Genomic DNA, 17,243 nt, shown 5'->3' with positions numbered 1-17,243 from the left:
TAAAGGAGTACCATTGCACTGACTTCCTAAAAAGGAATTCTGAATGTGAAGAGCAGATACCTCAGCAAAAACAGTTCACAGGGAATGTTGCTTCCATTTTTAAAATTGCTGTCTTCAAGTGTGTGGATTTTATAGGACAAAAACATGTTTATTGGTTGTGCATGGCTGAATCCCCCAAGGCTATGGGCTGCCCTGCTGTGTTTGCATGGGTAGTAAAAAATGGTAAATCGCTTTACAAAGGGAGACTTTCCAGACTGACTTCTGTCTTTCTGTCAGGGCTCTCAGAAGAGCCGACAGGTTTTTCTTGCATGTTGTTTTCTGGTTGTCTTTGCTTGTGCAAGGTCTTTAAATTTTATGATGCTGGTAAAGCGTTGTGACACGTTTTGCGAATTCTGGACCTTAGCTGCAGTGAATTAATTGAGAGAAATTCAATTTCCAGCTAAGTCCTCCCATATCTTGTGAAGAATCTGAGCATGGTTGTGGCAGAAAGCAGAGAAGGCTGAAATGAAACCACCTTGCCTTGGCCTGGCCCCTGTAAAGCACTAAGCCTGGTCTCCCCCCTAAAGTTTACAGCTGCTGCCCTTCAGCTCTCCCGATTCCCCGTAGCACTATTCCCTATGCTCACATGGGTTTGGAGGGAGTGAGGTGGGATAGGAGAGCTGTTGTATTTCTGGAAAATGTCTTAAGATTTACAATTATAGAGGAGGAAGTAGGTAAAGGACTTGTTGGGATGCCAGGGAGGCTTCTGGTGTAGCCCTCTTGGATGAATTTCTAGAGCTTCCTCTATGAAAGGAGAAAAGTGCCAGGCAGTACCAGGGCTCACCGGGAGCAGCACTTCCTCATCTACCCTGTCCTTCTGCAGGGATATATCAGGTTACAGAAAACACTGGGCTTCAATATATTTGTCAGGTCATTCTTCTAAATAGTTAAAAAAGGTAAGTGATTGATAATTACTGAGAAAATAAGGTTGGTAGTATTTTATTAAAAGTTAATGACTAAAAATCTGCAGACGTGTTCTGTTATAATTTAGACAGGTGGAAATTAGATGAGTGACTGATACTAAAATGCGGTATCTAGAAGTGGCAAATGTTACCACCCCTCTTACTGCACCTTTGTCAGATTACACAGTCCCTGTGCTCTGCATGGCACATTTGTCCCAGTGCTGCTGGACGAGCTCTGGATTTCAGCAGCACCGTGCTGTCTTCACGGAGCATTACAGAGACCAAATCTGAAGTGAGTGTCTCGGCAAACACCCAGTATTAGAGTGCTGGGCAAGTACTAGAGTAGTAAGTGTTAATTTTTGTACTACTCTTAGTGTTTCTGTGAAAGGATTTGGACATGTACTAGCGAGGCTTTATGTGCATTATCGCGCGCAGTCTGAGTAACTTATACTGAAGAAAAGTAATTTAAACATCTGCCCAAATCCTCGCCATGCTGTCCCCTACACGCTTCGACCCAGCCCTGCCGGTGCCTGACTGGGGTGGCCGAGCCAAGCCCGAGCCGTGCCGGGCGGAGCCGGGGCCGGGGCCGAGCGGAGCGGAGTCGTGCCGGGCAGAGCTGAACCCCAGCCCACCGCACGCCCCCGGCGCTCGCAAAGATCCCGCCACGGCCGCCCCTCAGAGCCGCCCCGCCCCCGGCTCCTCCTGCCGCTAGGCGGCGCCGCAGCGTGCGAAAGGTGGAGCGGCCATGGCGCTGCCCGGCGACTTGTGGGCAGAGCTGCCGACCGAGCGCCGCATCTTCTGCTCCGTCCTGCTCTTCTCGTGGGCCGTCTACCTCTGGGAGGCCTTCCTGGCGCACCGGCAGGTCGGCGGGGCTCGGGCGGGGACGGTCGTTGGCGGGCCGGGCCCGTGCCGGGCCAGGCTCGGCCCGGCCTCATGTGGAGGGTGGCCGGAGCCGGGGCTGGAGCCAGAGCCGAGCGATACGGGGCCTGTCGCCTGCCTGGGGAGGGCTCGGCCTTGTGCTGTGGAGCGGCCTCAGCGCGGTGCAGCGGGTGGTGGGATCACTCACAGCGGCGAGTTGGGAGAGTGCGGTAGGGTCACCGGCGGCTCAGCACCCCCAGCTGCTCGGTCCTGCTCCTCAGGACAGCTGGAAGAAAACTGTATGAGCAAAAATGAGGAAACGCGTGAGTTGAAATCACGACAGTTTTACAGGTGAAGGAAAGAGGAGGGAAACACCTCAAGCGCTGCACAGGCCGTCGCTCGCCACGTCCCTGAGCAGGCGATGCCTGGGCAGCCTCCGAGTGATGTGCCTGGAAGGCACATCCTAGCCCCCTCTTCTTGTTGCAAAATACAGCATACAGGACGGAGTGTGTCTCTTTGGTCAGGTCCCGGCTGTCGCCTGCCAGCTGCATCTCCACCCCCAGCCTCCCCGTTGGGGCTGAGCAGGGCCATCCCAGGCAGGTTTAGCAGCAGCCAAACACAGGGGTGTTTCCCGCGCCAGGAAGGTGGAGCATCCGCCGTCACCCGTCCCTGCCAGGCACAACGGGGTAGGGAGCGCCGCGGAGGTCAGGCAGCGGTGTTGCCAGCTCCTGTGAGCCCTGGGATCGGAGACACTGCAGCCTGGTGTCCCGGACAGGGGAGAATGTGTTTTGAAGTGACAAAGGGTAGGAGCTTTTCCTTAGAGAACAGGTAAGTATACTGAAACAAGACAGCAGGGGGAAAAGACTTTCGGTCTTTAAAAGTTTTCAAGTGGCAAGTTCTTTACTGAAAATAAAATAGCACGTCATTTGTGCAGCCACGCCTTAGGTCTGTATTCTGGTGAAGTCACACGGTTCGCACGGGAGGATCTGGTGTTTGGTTTCAAAATCAGCTTAGTCGTTAACTGTGGTGCAATAAGTCACATCCTGTGAAAAAATCAGTATATGTGATCTGTATTTGAACTGTTCTAAAAAAGTTATTAAGCCAGCAATTCAGTTCCTGGTTACAACATAATAATTATGCTTCAGTTTTATATTAGGCACTTGATAGAAAACAGGAATTTAGGGATATTTGTTCCTTTCTGTGTTGTTTCTTTTTTTTTTTTTAACTATGGTGGCCCAGGGGATCATTTTATGTTTTACTTTAAAATCTTATTTATCTCCTTTAAAATATTAGATGTATTCTCTAAGTTTTGTATTCAATTTTTCAGAGGCGGGTGTATAGAACAACAACACATGTACCACAGGAACTGGGACAGATCATGGATTCAGAAACATTTGAAAAATCTCGTCTCTATCAGCTGGACAAAAGTACTTTCAGCTTTTGGTCAGGCCTCTATTCAGAGGTTGAGGGCACTGTAAGTACCTTTCATATGATATTTTTTGGGTACTCCAGCTGTTAAATACTTTGGTTCTTAGTGATCCCATGCAGCTGCACCATTGGCATTCTGATGTCTTACGGCAAACGCTGACATTTATAGTCTTTGTTTGTGGCTGTATTTGCCACACAAAAGTAAGTAATTATTCAGAAAGCATGTAATTTCTTTCTGCAGTGCTGAGTCATACTGTGCAACCACAGTGTTACCTTTCATTTTAATTAGATTCTATTATAGTTTCCATTGCAAAATAATTAACCAGCATGAGTTATTTTAAATTGTTAAAATATAGATCGTTCTCTGCGTTTGGAGGAATGCAACTGCTTTCATTTTTAAGTAGAAGGTAAAAATAGCAGCCTGTGAGAACAGGGAGGGTACCAATGGATACTTGGAAGTATAAGAAGAATTACACAATTTCACATATATGAAAAAAAAAATAAAAATAACAAAAAAACTGTTAAATTAGAACAAAATATTTATGTGTGTGATTTACAGTCTTAGGAGAAGAGAAGGCTCTTTTGACTCACTGCTGCAATTCATTGCTCACCGGTAGCACAACACAAAGGAATCTTGAAGTGCCTGGCATTGCAACGTAAAATGAAATATGATCCTACTTCATGATGAACCTAAGGAAGCATAAATGTCAGTTACAAAAGATAATTAAAATAGGATTGTAAAATAGAGTCTCTCATGTAACTGTAGAACGAGGATGCAAACCCAGTCCTCAGAGATTTGTGACACCTCTTAACGTTCGCATTTCCTGATCTCCGTTTTGCTGCTTGACCTGTACTTCATTTCCTTTTGTATGAACTTGTAAGAAGGATGTTGTGTCAGTGCAATCTGTTATATTCTTCTTCTTGGGATTTTTGGTATGCTGAGTAGAACTCAAGACAATTTTTATATGAGTTTTAAGTTTCTGATTGACTTTAGAGGCAATATTTGATTTGGAAATCAAAGCTGCTCTCTGGCAGTGGGTTGGTATGCAAGGTGAGCTGGAACCACCTAGCAGGTGCAATGAGTCAAAAGGTTCTGAAGTTTTTTCTTGATTTCAAGAATTTTAGCCAAAGCAGGTTCCTTTGTTTTTTCTAAAGAAAATAATCATTAATAGAATGAGCATCTTTTGCCACTTAATTTAGTGCCCTGCTATTCAAAGACTTGAATCAGTAGTCTGTGTTTGTCTTCATCTGGGCCTACTGTTGTTACAGTTGCCCCAAAACATTGTAGCTACTAAACAAGAGAGACATGAATTTGCCAGATGGACTGTTAGATGGATAAAGAACTGTCTGGATAGCTGCATACAAAGAGATAAAGCAAATGGCTCGGTTTCCAAGTGGAAAGCAGTGGTGGCTCTCAAGGGTCCACATTTGGGTGAATGCTGTCTAATATTTTCAGTGGGACTGAGTGTACCCTTGGCAGGTTTGCAGCTGACACTAGGCGTAGTTGGGCAGCTGATGGGCAGGAGGGACGGATGCTGTCGAGGGTGACCTTGGTAGGCTGAAGGAATGGGCTTGTGTAAACCTCACAGTTCAACAAGGCCAGGTGCAAAGTGCTGCACCTGGCACAGTTCAATCCACAGCACCAGTGCAGGCTGGGGGATGAGTAGATTGAGAGCAGCCTTGTAGAGAGGGACTTCAGGGTCCTGGTAGATGCAAAATTGGACGTGAGCTGGGAATGGGCGATTGCAGCCCAGAGAGCTAACCATGTGCTGGGCTGATCCCCAGCAGCATGGGCAGCAGGGTGAATCTGCCCCTCTGCTTCACTAAGGTGAGACCCCACCCGCAGGGCTGCTTCCAGCTCTGGGGTCTCCAGTGCATGAAAGACATGGACCTGTCAGAGAGAGTTCAGAAGAAGCCACAGAAATGGTCAGAGGGCTAGAGCACCTCACCTTCAAAGACAGGCTAAGAGAGTTGGGAATGTTGGGAGCTGGTGGTAACCCACAAAAGGCTGTGTCCTCAATTGTCAAAACTTTACACCATTTATACATCTTAGCACACACAATTGTGGTTCATTGACTACAAGTTACATTGTTCTTTTATTAATTAGCATTGTACCTTCTGTTGGTTAAATTATTGTTTTGCTTCTTATGCTAATTCTGAGTCTTGTGAATTGGTGGGTTTCTTGGGTTGCTGGTCCGTGAGTCAGTGGTTGTGATCTGCCCCTGCTGGAATTACATGTTGCCTAGTCAGAGCTTATTTCAGCACAGTTGCTGAATTGGCTTTCTTGGTTTCTTCCTTAACTTGGGGGTTTTGCCAAATGTCCTTGTGGTTCAGAAGTTCAGCATTCTCTTTTGAGTACCTCCTTCTGCCCAAGCTTTGGGCAGAGATCTTTTCACTGAGGCTGAGATAATTTTAAAGCATGTCAAGCCCTAGACCTTAACAAGAAAATTCTGTGAACAAATAGTTTATCCTTCTAACACCTGGACATCATGGGGAGGCTTTAGAGCCCCTTCAGTACCTAAAGGGGCTCCAAGAGAGCTGGAGGGGGTCTTTAAACAAGGGCCTGGAGTGACAGGACAAGGAGGGATGGCTTCACATAGACAGAGGACAGGATTAGCTTATTGGGAAGAAACTCTTTCCTGTGAAGGCCCTGGCACAGACTACCCAGAGAAGCTGTGGCTATCTCATCCCTGGAAGTGTTCAAGATCAGGTTGGATGCTGCTTGGGGCATCCTGGTCTAGTGGAAAGTGTCCCTGCCTGTAGCAAGGAGATTGTAACAAAATGATCTTTAAGGTCCCTTCCCATCCAAACTGTTCTTTAAAGGTACCTTCTTACCCAAACCATTGTGTGATTGTGCTTGCCTGTGTAGCAAAAGCAGAGCTTTTGCTTTCTTTTGTGGCATTTTCTTTCTGTTCCATCCCTTTTTTTTAAATAACAGATCCACAGTGATTTTGGCAGCTGATTGATTTATTAAGGGAATTAGTGCATCCTGCTGTCTTCCACACCCAAGTCACAGAATCCAGACTATGCTGGTGCTTTTTAAGCAGCAGCCAAAGTCAATTACTAAGTCAACAGGCGACTTCGTTTGTATGTTGTTCCATGTTTCAGCTGTGATGGTAATAGACAGCTAGAAAATAGGTGTGTCTCACACTGCTGCCACCATTCATGAATTGATTGTGTTGCAGTGATGCTGATGTACAAAAGCCAAGGAAAAAACCATGGAATATATTACTTAAAGCCCCAAGCAAATTATTTGAACACTGGCCTGAATAAACAAGTTTTGGGGCAGTCTGTTGCCACACTTGTTGTGACCACTCATGGGTCACAACAGTCCCAGGCAGTGCTCCATGCTGGGGGCAGAGTGGCTGGAAAGTGGCCCAGTGGGTAAGGACCTGGGAATGCTGGTCAGCTCATGAATATGAGCTGACATGTGCCCAGGTGGCAAAGAAAGCCAAGGGCATCCTGGCATGTGGGGGTCAGTCTCTCCTCCCACGTAACAAGTGACTGCACCAGGGGAAATGGCCTCAAGTTGTGACACAGGAGGTTTAGAAGTTGTGACACAGGAGGTTTAGATTGGATATTATGTTTCTTAACTGAACGGGTGATCAAGCATTGGAACAGAGAAAAGAGGAAACAGTTTCAAGTTAAACCCTCCTGTGTGGGGGGTTTATCTTGGGTGAAAAATTCTCCAGTCTGCCCAGGGTAAAGGTGGTGTCCCGGAGGGATTTAAAAGATGTGTGAATGGGACATGGGTTAGTGGTGGGCTTGACAGTGCTGGATTGGACTCAATGATCTCAGAGAGATTTTCCAGCCTAAAAGTTTCTATGATTATATTCTGTGAAGTGGATAGCCCTCGTATAGGGTACGTACAGCTTCTTCTCTACATGTCTGTGATGGTGAGTAATTGCTCCTCTCTGTGATGCTGAGCTGTGTCTTTCTGTTTCTGAGAATCTGTCCTGCATTTATCGGATTCCATCTGAAGTGAGGTGGCCTTCACTGTTTGGATTTGTTACTTTTTGTAGGGCATAAAAGACATGCTTTATTGGCTTTGGGAGCTGCCTGAACTTGAAAGAGGCTGTTGTGGCCAAAGTTGATGAAACAATGCCAGTTTTGCAAGCTTTTGCCTTTAGTAGGTTGAAGTATGATTCATTAACCCAGCAAGTTAATTGAAGGGGAGATGTGTTAGAATTACTAGAGTGCTTTATTTCAGCCATTAATTATTTGGGTTTCTTTTTAACAAATTAGAATCAACAACATGCTAATAGCTGTCTTTGTTCAGGGGTTGGTACTTCTGGGATTGTCCGGTCTAAAGCTTACAGGTTCCTCCTGTAGAGGAGGAACAAACTTGCTCTTATGGTTAAAAAAAAAGGGAAGTAGAGCTTCAGTGTTGAATGTTCAATACCACCATGTCATGTTGGGAAAGGGGATGGTTTTCATCAGGAAAGATGAAGTGGAAAAGTTGTAGTTTTCTTTGGCTGAGGCTGGGGAGAGGAGAGGGTGCAGGGCCGGGGTTCCTGCAGTACTCACACAGCCACTGCCACCTGCCACTGCTGCCATCTCGGATAGAGGGAGCCGACCCACCATAGGTCAGAGCCACCCTGGACTGCTCTGCCACCAGGGAGAGGGAGCGTGCCCAAGACTGTGCCGTGCTGCCGCCCATAGAGAGACGCAGTGGGACTCAATCCCTGCCAAATGGTGTGGAGTGACCAGCTTGGCAGCATAGTTCCTTATTAAAACTAGCTCTCCAGGTTGTTGTTTATTCTGTTTTCCATTGTTTCCACGGGGGAGGTGGTTGAGCTGCAGGATCCTCTCCTGAATGCTGCCTTTGTTCTCCTGGGTGCTGCACAGCAGGCAGTGTAGGGACAGCCATGATTTTGCGTTTTTGTGGAAGCAGCGCTGGGTTCTCTCTCTTCAGGAAGCAATTTTGTTTGTTTGGTGGTAAATACTGTTATGGGTAGAGCACTCTTTTGTGCCCTCTTTTATTGATACTGCTGTGTTTATTCACATTGTTCTTTGTTTTCTCAGCCCACAAGGTCCAGTGTCGCCATCCTCTGCCATCTTGTTTTTGCCCTAGGGGAGACTGAGCAACATATTGCAACTGGTTAAACCAGTTCTCTCTTTTGTGAAGTTTTTTTTTTTTTAGCATTGTGTTTGCTGCTATTTTCTTTAGTAAATTGTGACTGAGTTGGGTTTTTTTTGTGTTCCCCTCCACTATTGAAAGGATATGGTTTAGGTGGCTTTAATTTCTCCCCTGAGCTTCTAAAACTACCACACTTGCTGTGGCCCTTTCCATCTCCTGCTGACACTGAAAATGCACCCTAACAGGTTGTAAGAGTAAGCCTTTTCAAAATAAATAAATAAATAACCCCCTGGTATTATCAGTATTGGAAGGCTGCTTACTTGAAAACTGATTTATGTATATATAGTGATGCATCACTTGCTAAGAAAGCAAACATGAAATATTTACAAGTTGAGCTGTATAAGAAATGCTGCTAGGGCTGGCCTTGAGCTGCAGTGAGCACGTGCTTCAGTAGCTCTGGCTCGAGCATTTCTTTGATGGTGGTGTATCCCAAATGTTCACTCCCTGTTCCTTGGCAGCCAGTACGTCAGGAGATATTGAGAGCAGGCCCAAGGAGGAGACGATGAAGCTTTCTTCAAAATGGCTGTAGCAGCTCCAGTACTGAAAGTGAAATTGGGGCTTTTCTCTGGGCAGGGAAAGCAGGTGAGCCTTTGCTCTAGGAGAGGAGGGCAGCTCCTCTTCAAGATGAGAGGCTGCAATATGGATATATGTATGTGGTTATACAACCACAGGGTACACGAGCTTTAAGGTCTTCTGAAGATATATCTTATGTCTGAGCCAATATAGCAGCAAAGTCTACAGAAAATAGGCTTGGAAATGTGCTACTATTTCACAGGAAAAGAAAATTACCTGCTCTCTAATTCTGTAAAGTGAAAATTACCTATTGCCAGATTTCCAGGCTTGCTTTATCACTGTTAAGATCAGAAGGGTGGCAAAAAGCTAATTATAAAACTTGTCTTACCCTCAAAAGGTTGTTATCATGCTGAAATTTTAGTAGACTAAGATGACAGTGTGTTTCATACAGTCTCTGTGGTATGTGGTTTTGTTTTCAAGATGATTCTCCTCTGTGGAGGAATTCCTTTTCTTTGGAAACTGTCTGGTCAGATCTCTGGTCGTGCTGGGTTTGGACCAGAATATGAGGTAAGTAGGCTTTAAATTTCTGTGAAAGTATTTGGTCCCTACTGCAATGGTAATTTTTATTTTGAAGTTGATATTTAGTTAAAAGTGCTATTTAGGTAACCTGTAATATAGTGAAAACAACAGATATTTTCTGGTGCACATAATGACCGTGTGATTCTGAGACCTGATTATAGTAAATTAGCATGCTTTTAAATTAGCTTACTAATTAAAACAGCCTTGTGTGTTAAAAGCAAAGTCTGGTATCTGCTTGAGTCAAATGAGGTGGTAGGCCAGGTTTTTCGAAACTCTTTATTTGGGTATAGTCGTTTTCCTAATCCTAGAAAATCTACCTGCACACTAAAAGGGTACCAAATTTGAGGCTACTGCTTACGTTGCCTTTGTGCTGTGGATGTGGCATGTATCCAAGTTTGTGTTCCAAATCCTTAGTAAGCTATTACGGTGAGCAATAATCTCATCATCACAAACAAGTTAATTCTGTGAATTTCTCTAGCGTCAGCTTCTAACCAGTTTCAGTTAAACCACTGACCTAAAAGCCATTTTTAACACCCAGAATATTTGTTAGTATGGATCAGTAAATATCAGATGGTTTTGTTTTGTTTTGTTCTTTTTTTAGATTGTTCAGTCATTGGTATTTCTGCTGCTTGCAACACTCTTCAGTGCAGTGACTGGTCTCCCATGGAGTTTATATAATACATTTGTCATAGAAGAGAAACATGGCTTCAATCAACAGGTATTGCAGAGAGAACTTGTACTTACCTAATGGGTTCAGATTGGTTAGATAGAGTGGTCTGTCTGTATCTGTGCCAAAGACCATCAGTTTTAGGGACACTTTTACTCACACTGCATAAAAATCAGAGCAATGACAGTTTGTGGCTGTTGCAGGAATACCCATGCAGATCAGGCTCTGTGTGAGCCTGTTCCTCTGACTGTAGAGATGTGGGGTGGGACAAAGAATGTTTTATGCCTCAGCTGTTTATTTTTGGATGAGCCCTTCATCTGCCTTTCCTGAGAAGTTTGGATCATTTGCTTGATAGGGTCACTCCAGATTTATGGTCAATGACCAGGTGAAAGGAAACCAAGAAATTACTTTCCTCCTCATTTTGTTTCACTTATTCTTTTCTTAAATCTGTCTTTACTAGACTGGAAAATACAGCTCATTTGTACCTGTGTTAGGTGCTTATGTATCAGCCCTGGTTTTCTTAATTGCTTTCACCAACTTGGTTTCACCTGTGTCAGTATCAGTTTCCCATGAGATGAGATATTCTTTCTGAGAGAAGAACCTCAGTCTGGGAATCATCATTAACCATTTCATGCCAGAGCATAAGATCTGTTTTCTGCTTTTGGACCCAGCTGGTGTTGTCGACAGCACTTTCTGTTCCAAGTCTACTAGGAAGTTGTTGTTTGGCAGGTTTGTTCGTTTGTTTGTTTGGGGGTTTTTTTTGCAGTAGAATGAAATTTGGATTGCTGCTACCCAGCAGATATGGATTATTTTAATATCAGTAGAGATGCTATTTGCCAATTTCATCTTCCAGTCTCTATGGAGGCAGGAAGACTAAGCAAGACAAGACCTAAAGAAGTGAAATCAGTTTGTTTCTAAACTCTTTATGTTCCTGGTAGATTGATACATTGATGTTTCATATTCCTTTTATAAACAAGTAAGGAAATAAGTAATAAAAAGGGCATTAAATGCACTGATCCAATTTACACCCTTTAAAATAGAAATGTGTAAATCCTGAAACATCTGGTATTATTTTGGTTCACACCAATTTATTTAGTAGCATACTGCTTTTCTTCCAGGGAACTGTGAAAATTCTCACTGCACAGTTTTGCTGTTAAATCTGTGTGTTCCCAGAAAACGGGAAGGTTGGTTTGGCTGTGTGTTCCCCCACCTCAGTTTCAATACTGAGTCAATGTCAGTTCCTGCTCCAGGCCTTGAGAAGGAAATCTGAAGATTGTTCTATTTAGTCATAAACCTGGAGGTTGTGACCAACTTGGAACTCCATTAAGCTCTCTAGTCTTGTAAAAAAAACTCATGCTTCTAAAAACTCACGTGTCACTTTTTTTTCTCATAAGTGAGGAGATCCTCACTGTCAAACTGAGAGTGCCCATGGCTGATCATGTCCCAGGTGGTTCTGAGATACAGTCCTGGGGATCTTAATCCCTTCTGCAGACTTGACAGTGAGCACACTGGCAGGCTAGCATCCTGCTCCTTGCAAGGGAGGAAGGAATGTTTCCAGAGCATGAGTTAATCAATCTTTTCTCCATGGGAAATATCTGTTTAATGTATTTTGGTTGTTCTCTGGTTATCACTTCTGTTCTGAAGTCCTCAAAATGATAAAGACTGGCAGAGTCCTTATTCTTGCAATATGTTTACGCCCTGGCCTAGCCTAGCCATCCTTTTGACATTCAGAATCCTTAAACACACATCAAAAGCCATTTCTCGCTCTTGGCTCTTATATCAGTCCTGAGTAGTCACATCAGGCCTACACCTTGATTGCTTCTCCTACCTTTGAGGACTGAGTTCCATCTTGGTGCAGAATCTGCAAGCCCTTCATGTCCAGCACACGAAAGTCCAAAGACTGTCAATAGAGTTAGAGCCAATCAGCAGAGTAGCTGATGGATGGAGAGCTTGACTTGATCAGGCCCTGCCTCTCTGCAGAAGGAAGGTGTCAAATACTGCACTTGACAGCCTGGGCTTCTTTAAAAGTGCCTTGAGAGCTTGCAGAATCCATGTGGTTTTGTTGCTGCTTTAGGCAAGGTAAGCAGTATTCTGGGTATATCAGAACATCCTGAGAGCTGTGCTCTCTGGGTGCTTCACTGTTGTCAGTGCCTAATCAAACAAGAAAAGGAAGACTTGGTACTGACACCCATGGAGATTAAATGCATGACTGAGCTAACTCACGGTCTTTTACAAGGGGTTTTTCATTGCAGTGGTCCTCATGCTGAAACCTAAAGATTGAGTCCACGTCTTAGGTACCAGATGTCTTAAAAACAAGTCAAATCTCCAACTCTCATTTCAGATTGATGGGCTGGGCACCTTAGTGAATAAGCCAAATTCACACCTGGTACCAGCCCAGACTCTGGAATTTCTAGCAATGATTCTCTGATCTTCAAATAGACTCTTCCTTCTGCAGGAGTGGCTTGCTGAAAAATGAGGGTTTTTCTCAAAATCCCATTTGCCTTAGAAAGAAAGAAAGAGGCAGTGAAGATGAAAGACACCATGCAATTTTCTAGCTCTACTCCTCCTAGATTGTTGAGCTGGGAGTAAAGAGAGATTTAAAATAGAAATACAAGCTAAATGGTTTGTAGTTGACCTGTTTTTCTTTCCAAACAAGTTCTTTAAAGTAGTGTGGGCTTTTCAGTACAGCCTTGTTTGAAAGATCTTTACATACTAATCCTTTAGAGCTTGATGGGTGTCTGATTGTGTTGCACTCACCAGATCAGACTCATTCAGATAGAGGTCTTTGAAATTTCTATTGCTTCTGTTAAAGTTATGCTAATTTTAAAGCCTGAGATAGCTATCTGAGTAGTAACTGCATGTCAGTGGAAGCTTGGAGTAGAATGCCCAATGTATTGCTGAAAATCTGTAATAGGATTTCTATATATTTCCAGTTAGGACAATTAGCTTTGTGTTAACTGAAGTTAAGATGAACTGGGACAGCTGTTAAATGAAAGAGAAAACATTTTACAGTAGCAGTGTTACTCTGAGAGTTTCTTATTTTCTAAGAATCTGTAATGTCTGGGATGTAGATTGGTAAAGGAAGTAAGAGACAGATTAAGCTTAAATTTTTCCTTCCTCCTTTAATGAATGTGCAACACAAAATAAAGGTTTGGGTTAGGCCTTATTAAGGAAGAGTGCATCTGCATGGTCTTAAGTCCGTGTGGTTGTAAGGAGCTACTGCAAGAGATCCTTTTGGATTGACACAGATTTTCTTATGACACTGGCATTGCTGTTTTGCCATTTGTCTTAACTGAAGGGATCAGTTCACTAACCAGAATGGTATATTAATATTTACATTGACATATCACTGATATAATTTATCCTTTCTTTGCAGACCCTGGGATTTTTTTTTAAGGATGCTATCAAGAAGTTTGTTGTCACTCAGTGTATTCTCTTGCCAGTGACATCCCTTCTGCTTTACATTATTAAAATAGGGGGAGACTACTTTTTTATCTATGCCTGGCTCTTCACGTTAGTTGTTTCCTTGGTGAGTATGAGAAGATGTTTGGGTTTCTTCCAAACTCCAGCTTACTGGCATGGCTTAGCATGCTGAACACAGGTGAAAGAAAATGAAGAAAAATCTAAATGTCCTGTAAATTTTAATGTCTGCAAACTTTAACAAAGTGTCTTGCTCTCAATGCACTTGTTCAGGAATAATAGCTCATATTAGTTGTCCACATTAATATCATATATATTTAATCTATTGAATACTGGAGTGTCATCATCGACTGAAAGATAAGCACTGAAAAAGCTTTAGAGTAAGTACTGGAAATACAGCACTATGTGGTGATAAGTTTTCCTTTCTCTTAAATATCATTTGAGCTACTACTCTCTCAATTTGCATGAAACAGTTCATACTTACAGACTTTTCCAGTGCAGCCTTATTATTTGCAAAATTGGATATTAGTTCTTTATGTGATATCCAGTTCATATGTTAAGTGTTTAGTCTTAAAGGCTTCAAAGACTTGCTTTTTCTTAAAAGGATTAAGTTTAAATTTTAAAATTATCATTTCAGGATGAAAGGTACAGAATTTTCTGAAATGGCCTGCCCTCATTTGTACACTGAAAATGAAAAGATTTCTTCTTTATCTTCCTTTATACCAGTCATTGACTGTATTTATTCTTGCTATCTTTTCCTAAAATATAGATTGTAAAAATATTGCGTGATCTCATATGAGAAACTTTCTGAATGCCCCTTTTGCAGTCTTTAACAAACAGGTTGAGTAGAAAGATGTAGGTGAGTAGTACCAAGCACTAAATTTCAAGGTGAGAACTAGAACATATGCAGCTGAAGCCATGTTTCTCTCTCTCACTTTCCTGTCACAAACTAGTATTTTATTTTTACTCTGTCTGTGCCTTCCCGTTGAGCTCTCCATGTAGACTTTGTCCTGAGGTACTACAGATACTTCAGACAGGGGTTGGGGTTGGTCTAGCAGGGGTTGGTTTGTAACAGGGGCTGGTCTATCTTTTAAAGAACTAAAGCTAGAAAATAAAACATCTTGGCAGACCTGCAAACTTCCATACTGAAAAAATACTTAGCAAGACCTAGTGACTCACTCTTCTCCTCTGGGCCTCCTCCACCCCTAAGGGTTAAGTGCATGCCTAGACAACTGGTGTCTTGCCACCAACTTTATAGGGTTTCAGGCCTTAATGTGTTTGAACAGCCTTGAATATGCAAAATAATCCTAAGAAGTATTAGATTTACCCTTTAGAGTCTGGTTTGGGGAAAAATTCCAGTTCCGTTCACACCAGTTCTGCTGAAGTGTATACGTGGTTTGTGCACCTGTCCCTGCCCCATCCTGTTGCTGAACCGTGGACTGGCGACCAGACAAAGCAGCCCAGAGAGAGCCTGGCTATAGATCCCACTTCATGCAGGACTCCGCTTCATCAAGTGTTTTTTTCTGAAATGATGCCCTGTTTTTGAACTTGTTGCTCTACCTTTAGTACCAAACACGTTTGCATGCCCTGTTCTTAATATCTGCATGTGTTTGCAGGTGCTTGTTACAATCTATGCAGACTATATTGCACCTTTGTTTGATAAATTCATTCCACTTCCGGAGGGAGAGCTCAAGCAACAAATTGAAACAATGGCAAAGAGCATTGACTTCCCATTGACTAAGGTGTATGTTGTTGAAGGTGAGGTTTGTTGTTCTTTTTTTTAAAAAAAAGGCTATGTAATTTTCAATTTGTGGGGTTTTAGCAGTGATTGTGGATGCTGTAGTAGGGCAGTTGCTTGCATTGCTCAGATACTGCAATACTTGTCCATGTCTGTAGCATTTTCCTTGTCTTTTTCGTGAAGCTCAGTGCACAACCTGAACTCAGCCTCTGGTTGAAAACATTGTCCTGGGTCTATGTAAAGGAAATAACACAGCTCGATCAGGACTGGAAGCACAAAAGTAATCAAGATTGCAATTTTAGAACTGTGAAACAAAGATAATAGCTTTCTAACTTTTCTAGTCTCAGTTTAGCCTTAATTGTCTCAAAGTCCTTGGTAATACAGTTGAAAAAATCTTGAAAGTTAAAAATTCTTATTTCTTGAAGTGTTCACTGGTGTGGTGTCTTGTGCTGTAGTTTGATGGTCTCACACCTACTTGAGACTAATTTTTCTCACTTTCTAATACTGAATTTCTCTTTTTTTTTCTCAGTTCATGAAATATAACATGGAGCATGCCAGCTGCCATGTCACTTCAATTCCATGTTCATGGAGTACTTTACTGTTTGATATTTCACCTATTACTTATTTTGCTCCTGTCTGAACTTGATTTCAGGGTCTTTGCCAAATTTAGTTTTGTTTTTGTGTCCCACCTGTGAGGCTCAGCAGTGTTTTTTATTGACTTTATGAAAACTGTATAAGATGGCATAAAGAGCTAAAAGGGTAGTAGTTTGCTATTGGAGAGGGTGGTGAAGGCTTTATCTTGCCTAGAAGCTGTGTCTTTCAGAAGATTGGACTAGTCAAATACTGCCAGTGTTCTGCCACAGAACTTCTAATACACTTGAGTCACATGAAACTCTTCTCTTTTCAAGCCAAGCTAAAGCTTTTCAAGCTTATGAGTCAGTGCAGAGGTTTGCTAAACAGGTACAGCTTTCCCAAATGCATTGCTGGCTGTATCCCAGCTTTTAACAATGGTAAAAGCACCACGAGCCAGTTGTTGGTACTGCAGCCCCTGTGCAGTGTCCTGCATTGGCTTCTGCAGGATGTCTTCTTAAGTGGCAAGGAGCTGCAATGGAGGCTGCCAAACGTCCAAACACCACCCCCCACCCCCCTTTTTTTTCTTAGCATTCTTAAGAGTGTTGAGCCAGCACCATTCCCTTTTGACACTGGGGGACTGAAGACGTGGGAACGTCTTTTTACTGGTGTTTTTTTGCACTCTGTCTTGGCTCTTCCTGCTCCAGAACTGACTTGTCTTGGCTCTTCCTGCTCCAGAACTGACTTCTTGGTAACATGTGCAACCAAGTCCATTACTTTCAGGGTTCATTCTGTAAGAGGCAGATTACAAAGGTTCCTTCTCTACCAACATTTAGTGAAGGATGAAGATTTTTATTATATACAGATGAAAGAAAACCTCGCTAACCTTTAGCTGTTCAGATTTCTTCACTGGGAAGGGACTGGATGCTGAGGTGTCATACTCTGACCAGTCTCTTCCTCTGTTAATCTGTTTTGGTTTGGTGCTGAAGGTCATAAAGGCCGTCTACAGGTTGGCTTCCAATGGAACAATGGATGTTGGTGCCCTAAGGGGTTTATGCAGTTCATACATTTATACTGAATGTTTTAAGGCAAATGACTTCCAACTTATCCTTTGCTGCAAAAAACCCCAGGGAATCCACTTCTGCTGTTGTAGAGACATCTTTCAGTCCTGATGTTGCAACAGCCTCTGTCCATAAGCAAAAACAAGCTTTTTAATCAACTGAAACTGTCCACATTCCATGGAAAGAGATGAGTTTCTTGGCCCTAGGTGTATTGATGAATACACACTGAAACAGTCCATGACTGACCTGATTTAGATAAAGGTAGCTGTAAAGAAATGGCCTATTGCAAACAAAAATAGTATTGAGGGACTGTATTATCTGTAGTTCA

At 43.1% G+C, this 17,243-nt stretch overlaps 1 protein-coding gene across 3 annotated transcripts in view; it reads left to right on the top strand.

Moving 5' to 3' along the window:
• The first annotated feature begins 1,642 nt into the window (after window positions 1-1,642).
• ZMPSTE24 (zinc metallopeptidase STE24) overlaps window positions 1,643-17,243 on the top strand; it is a 30,189-nt gene continuing 14,588 nt past the window's right edge. The window contains exons 1-6 of one of the 3 annotated variants that reach the window (XM_085081412.1): window positions 1,643-1,803; window positions 3,127-3,273; window positions 9,361-9,447; window positions 10,061-10,177; window positions 13,503-13,655; window positions 15,163-15,304. In XM_085081412.1, coding sequence (XP_084937538.1) covers window positions 1,687-1,803; window positions 3,127-3,273; window positions 9,361-9,447; window positions 10,061-10,177; window positions 13,503-13,655; window positions 15,163-15,304 — 763 coding nt within the window. In that variant the 5' untranslated portion in view covers window positions 1,643-1,686. Of the gene's footprint in view, window positions 1,804-1,874; window positions 2,123-2,170; window positions 2,628-3,126; window positions 3,274-9,360; window positions 9,448-10,060; window positions 10,178-13,502; window positions 13,656-15,162; window positions 15,305-17,243 lie in introns of those variants that run through there. The other 2 variants (XM_085081414.1, XM_085081415.1) reach the window with 2 other exon arrangements.

Source organism: Lichenostomus cassidix, chromosome 23 (assembly GCF_008360975.1).
Source record: "Lichenostomus cassidix isolate B80296 chromosome 23, HeHo_3.0, whole genome shotgun sequence".
Lineage (NCBI taxonomy): Eukaryota > Metazoa > Chordata > Aves > Passeriformes > Meliphagidae > Lichenostomus > Lichenostomus cassidix.
The sequence above is the reverse complement of the archived record's forward strand: the minus strand, read 5'-3'. Positions and strand labels throughout refer to the sequence as shown.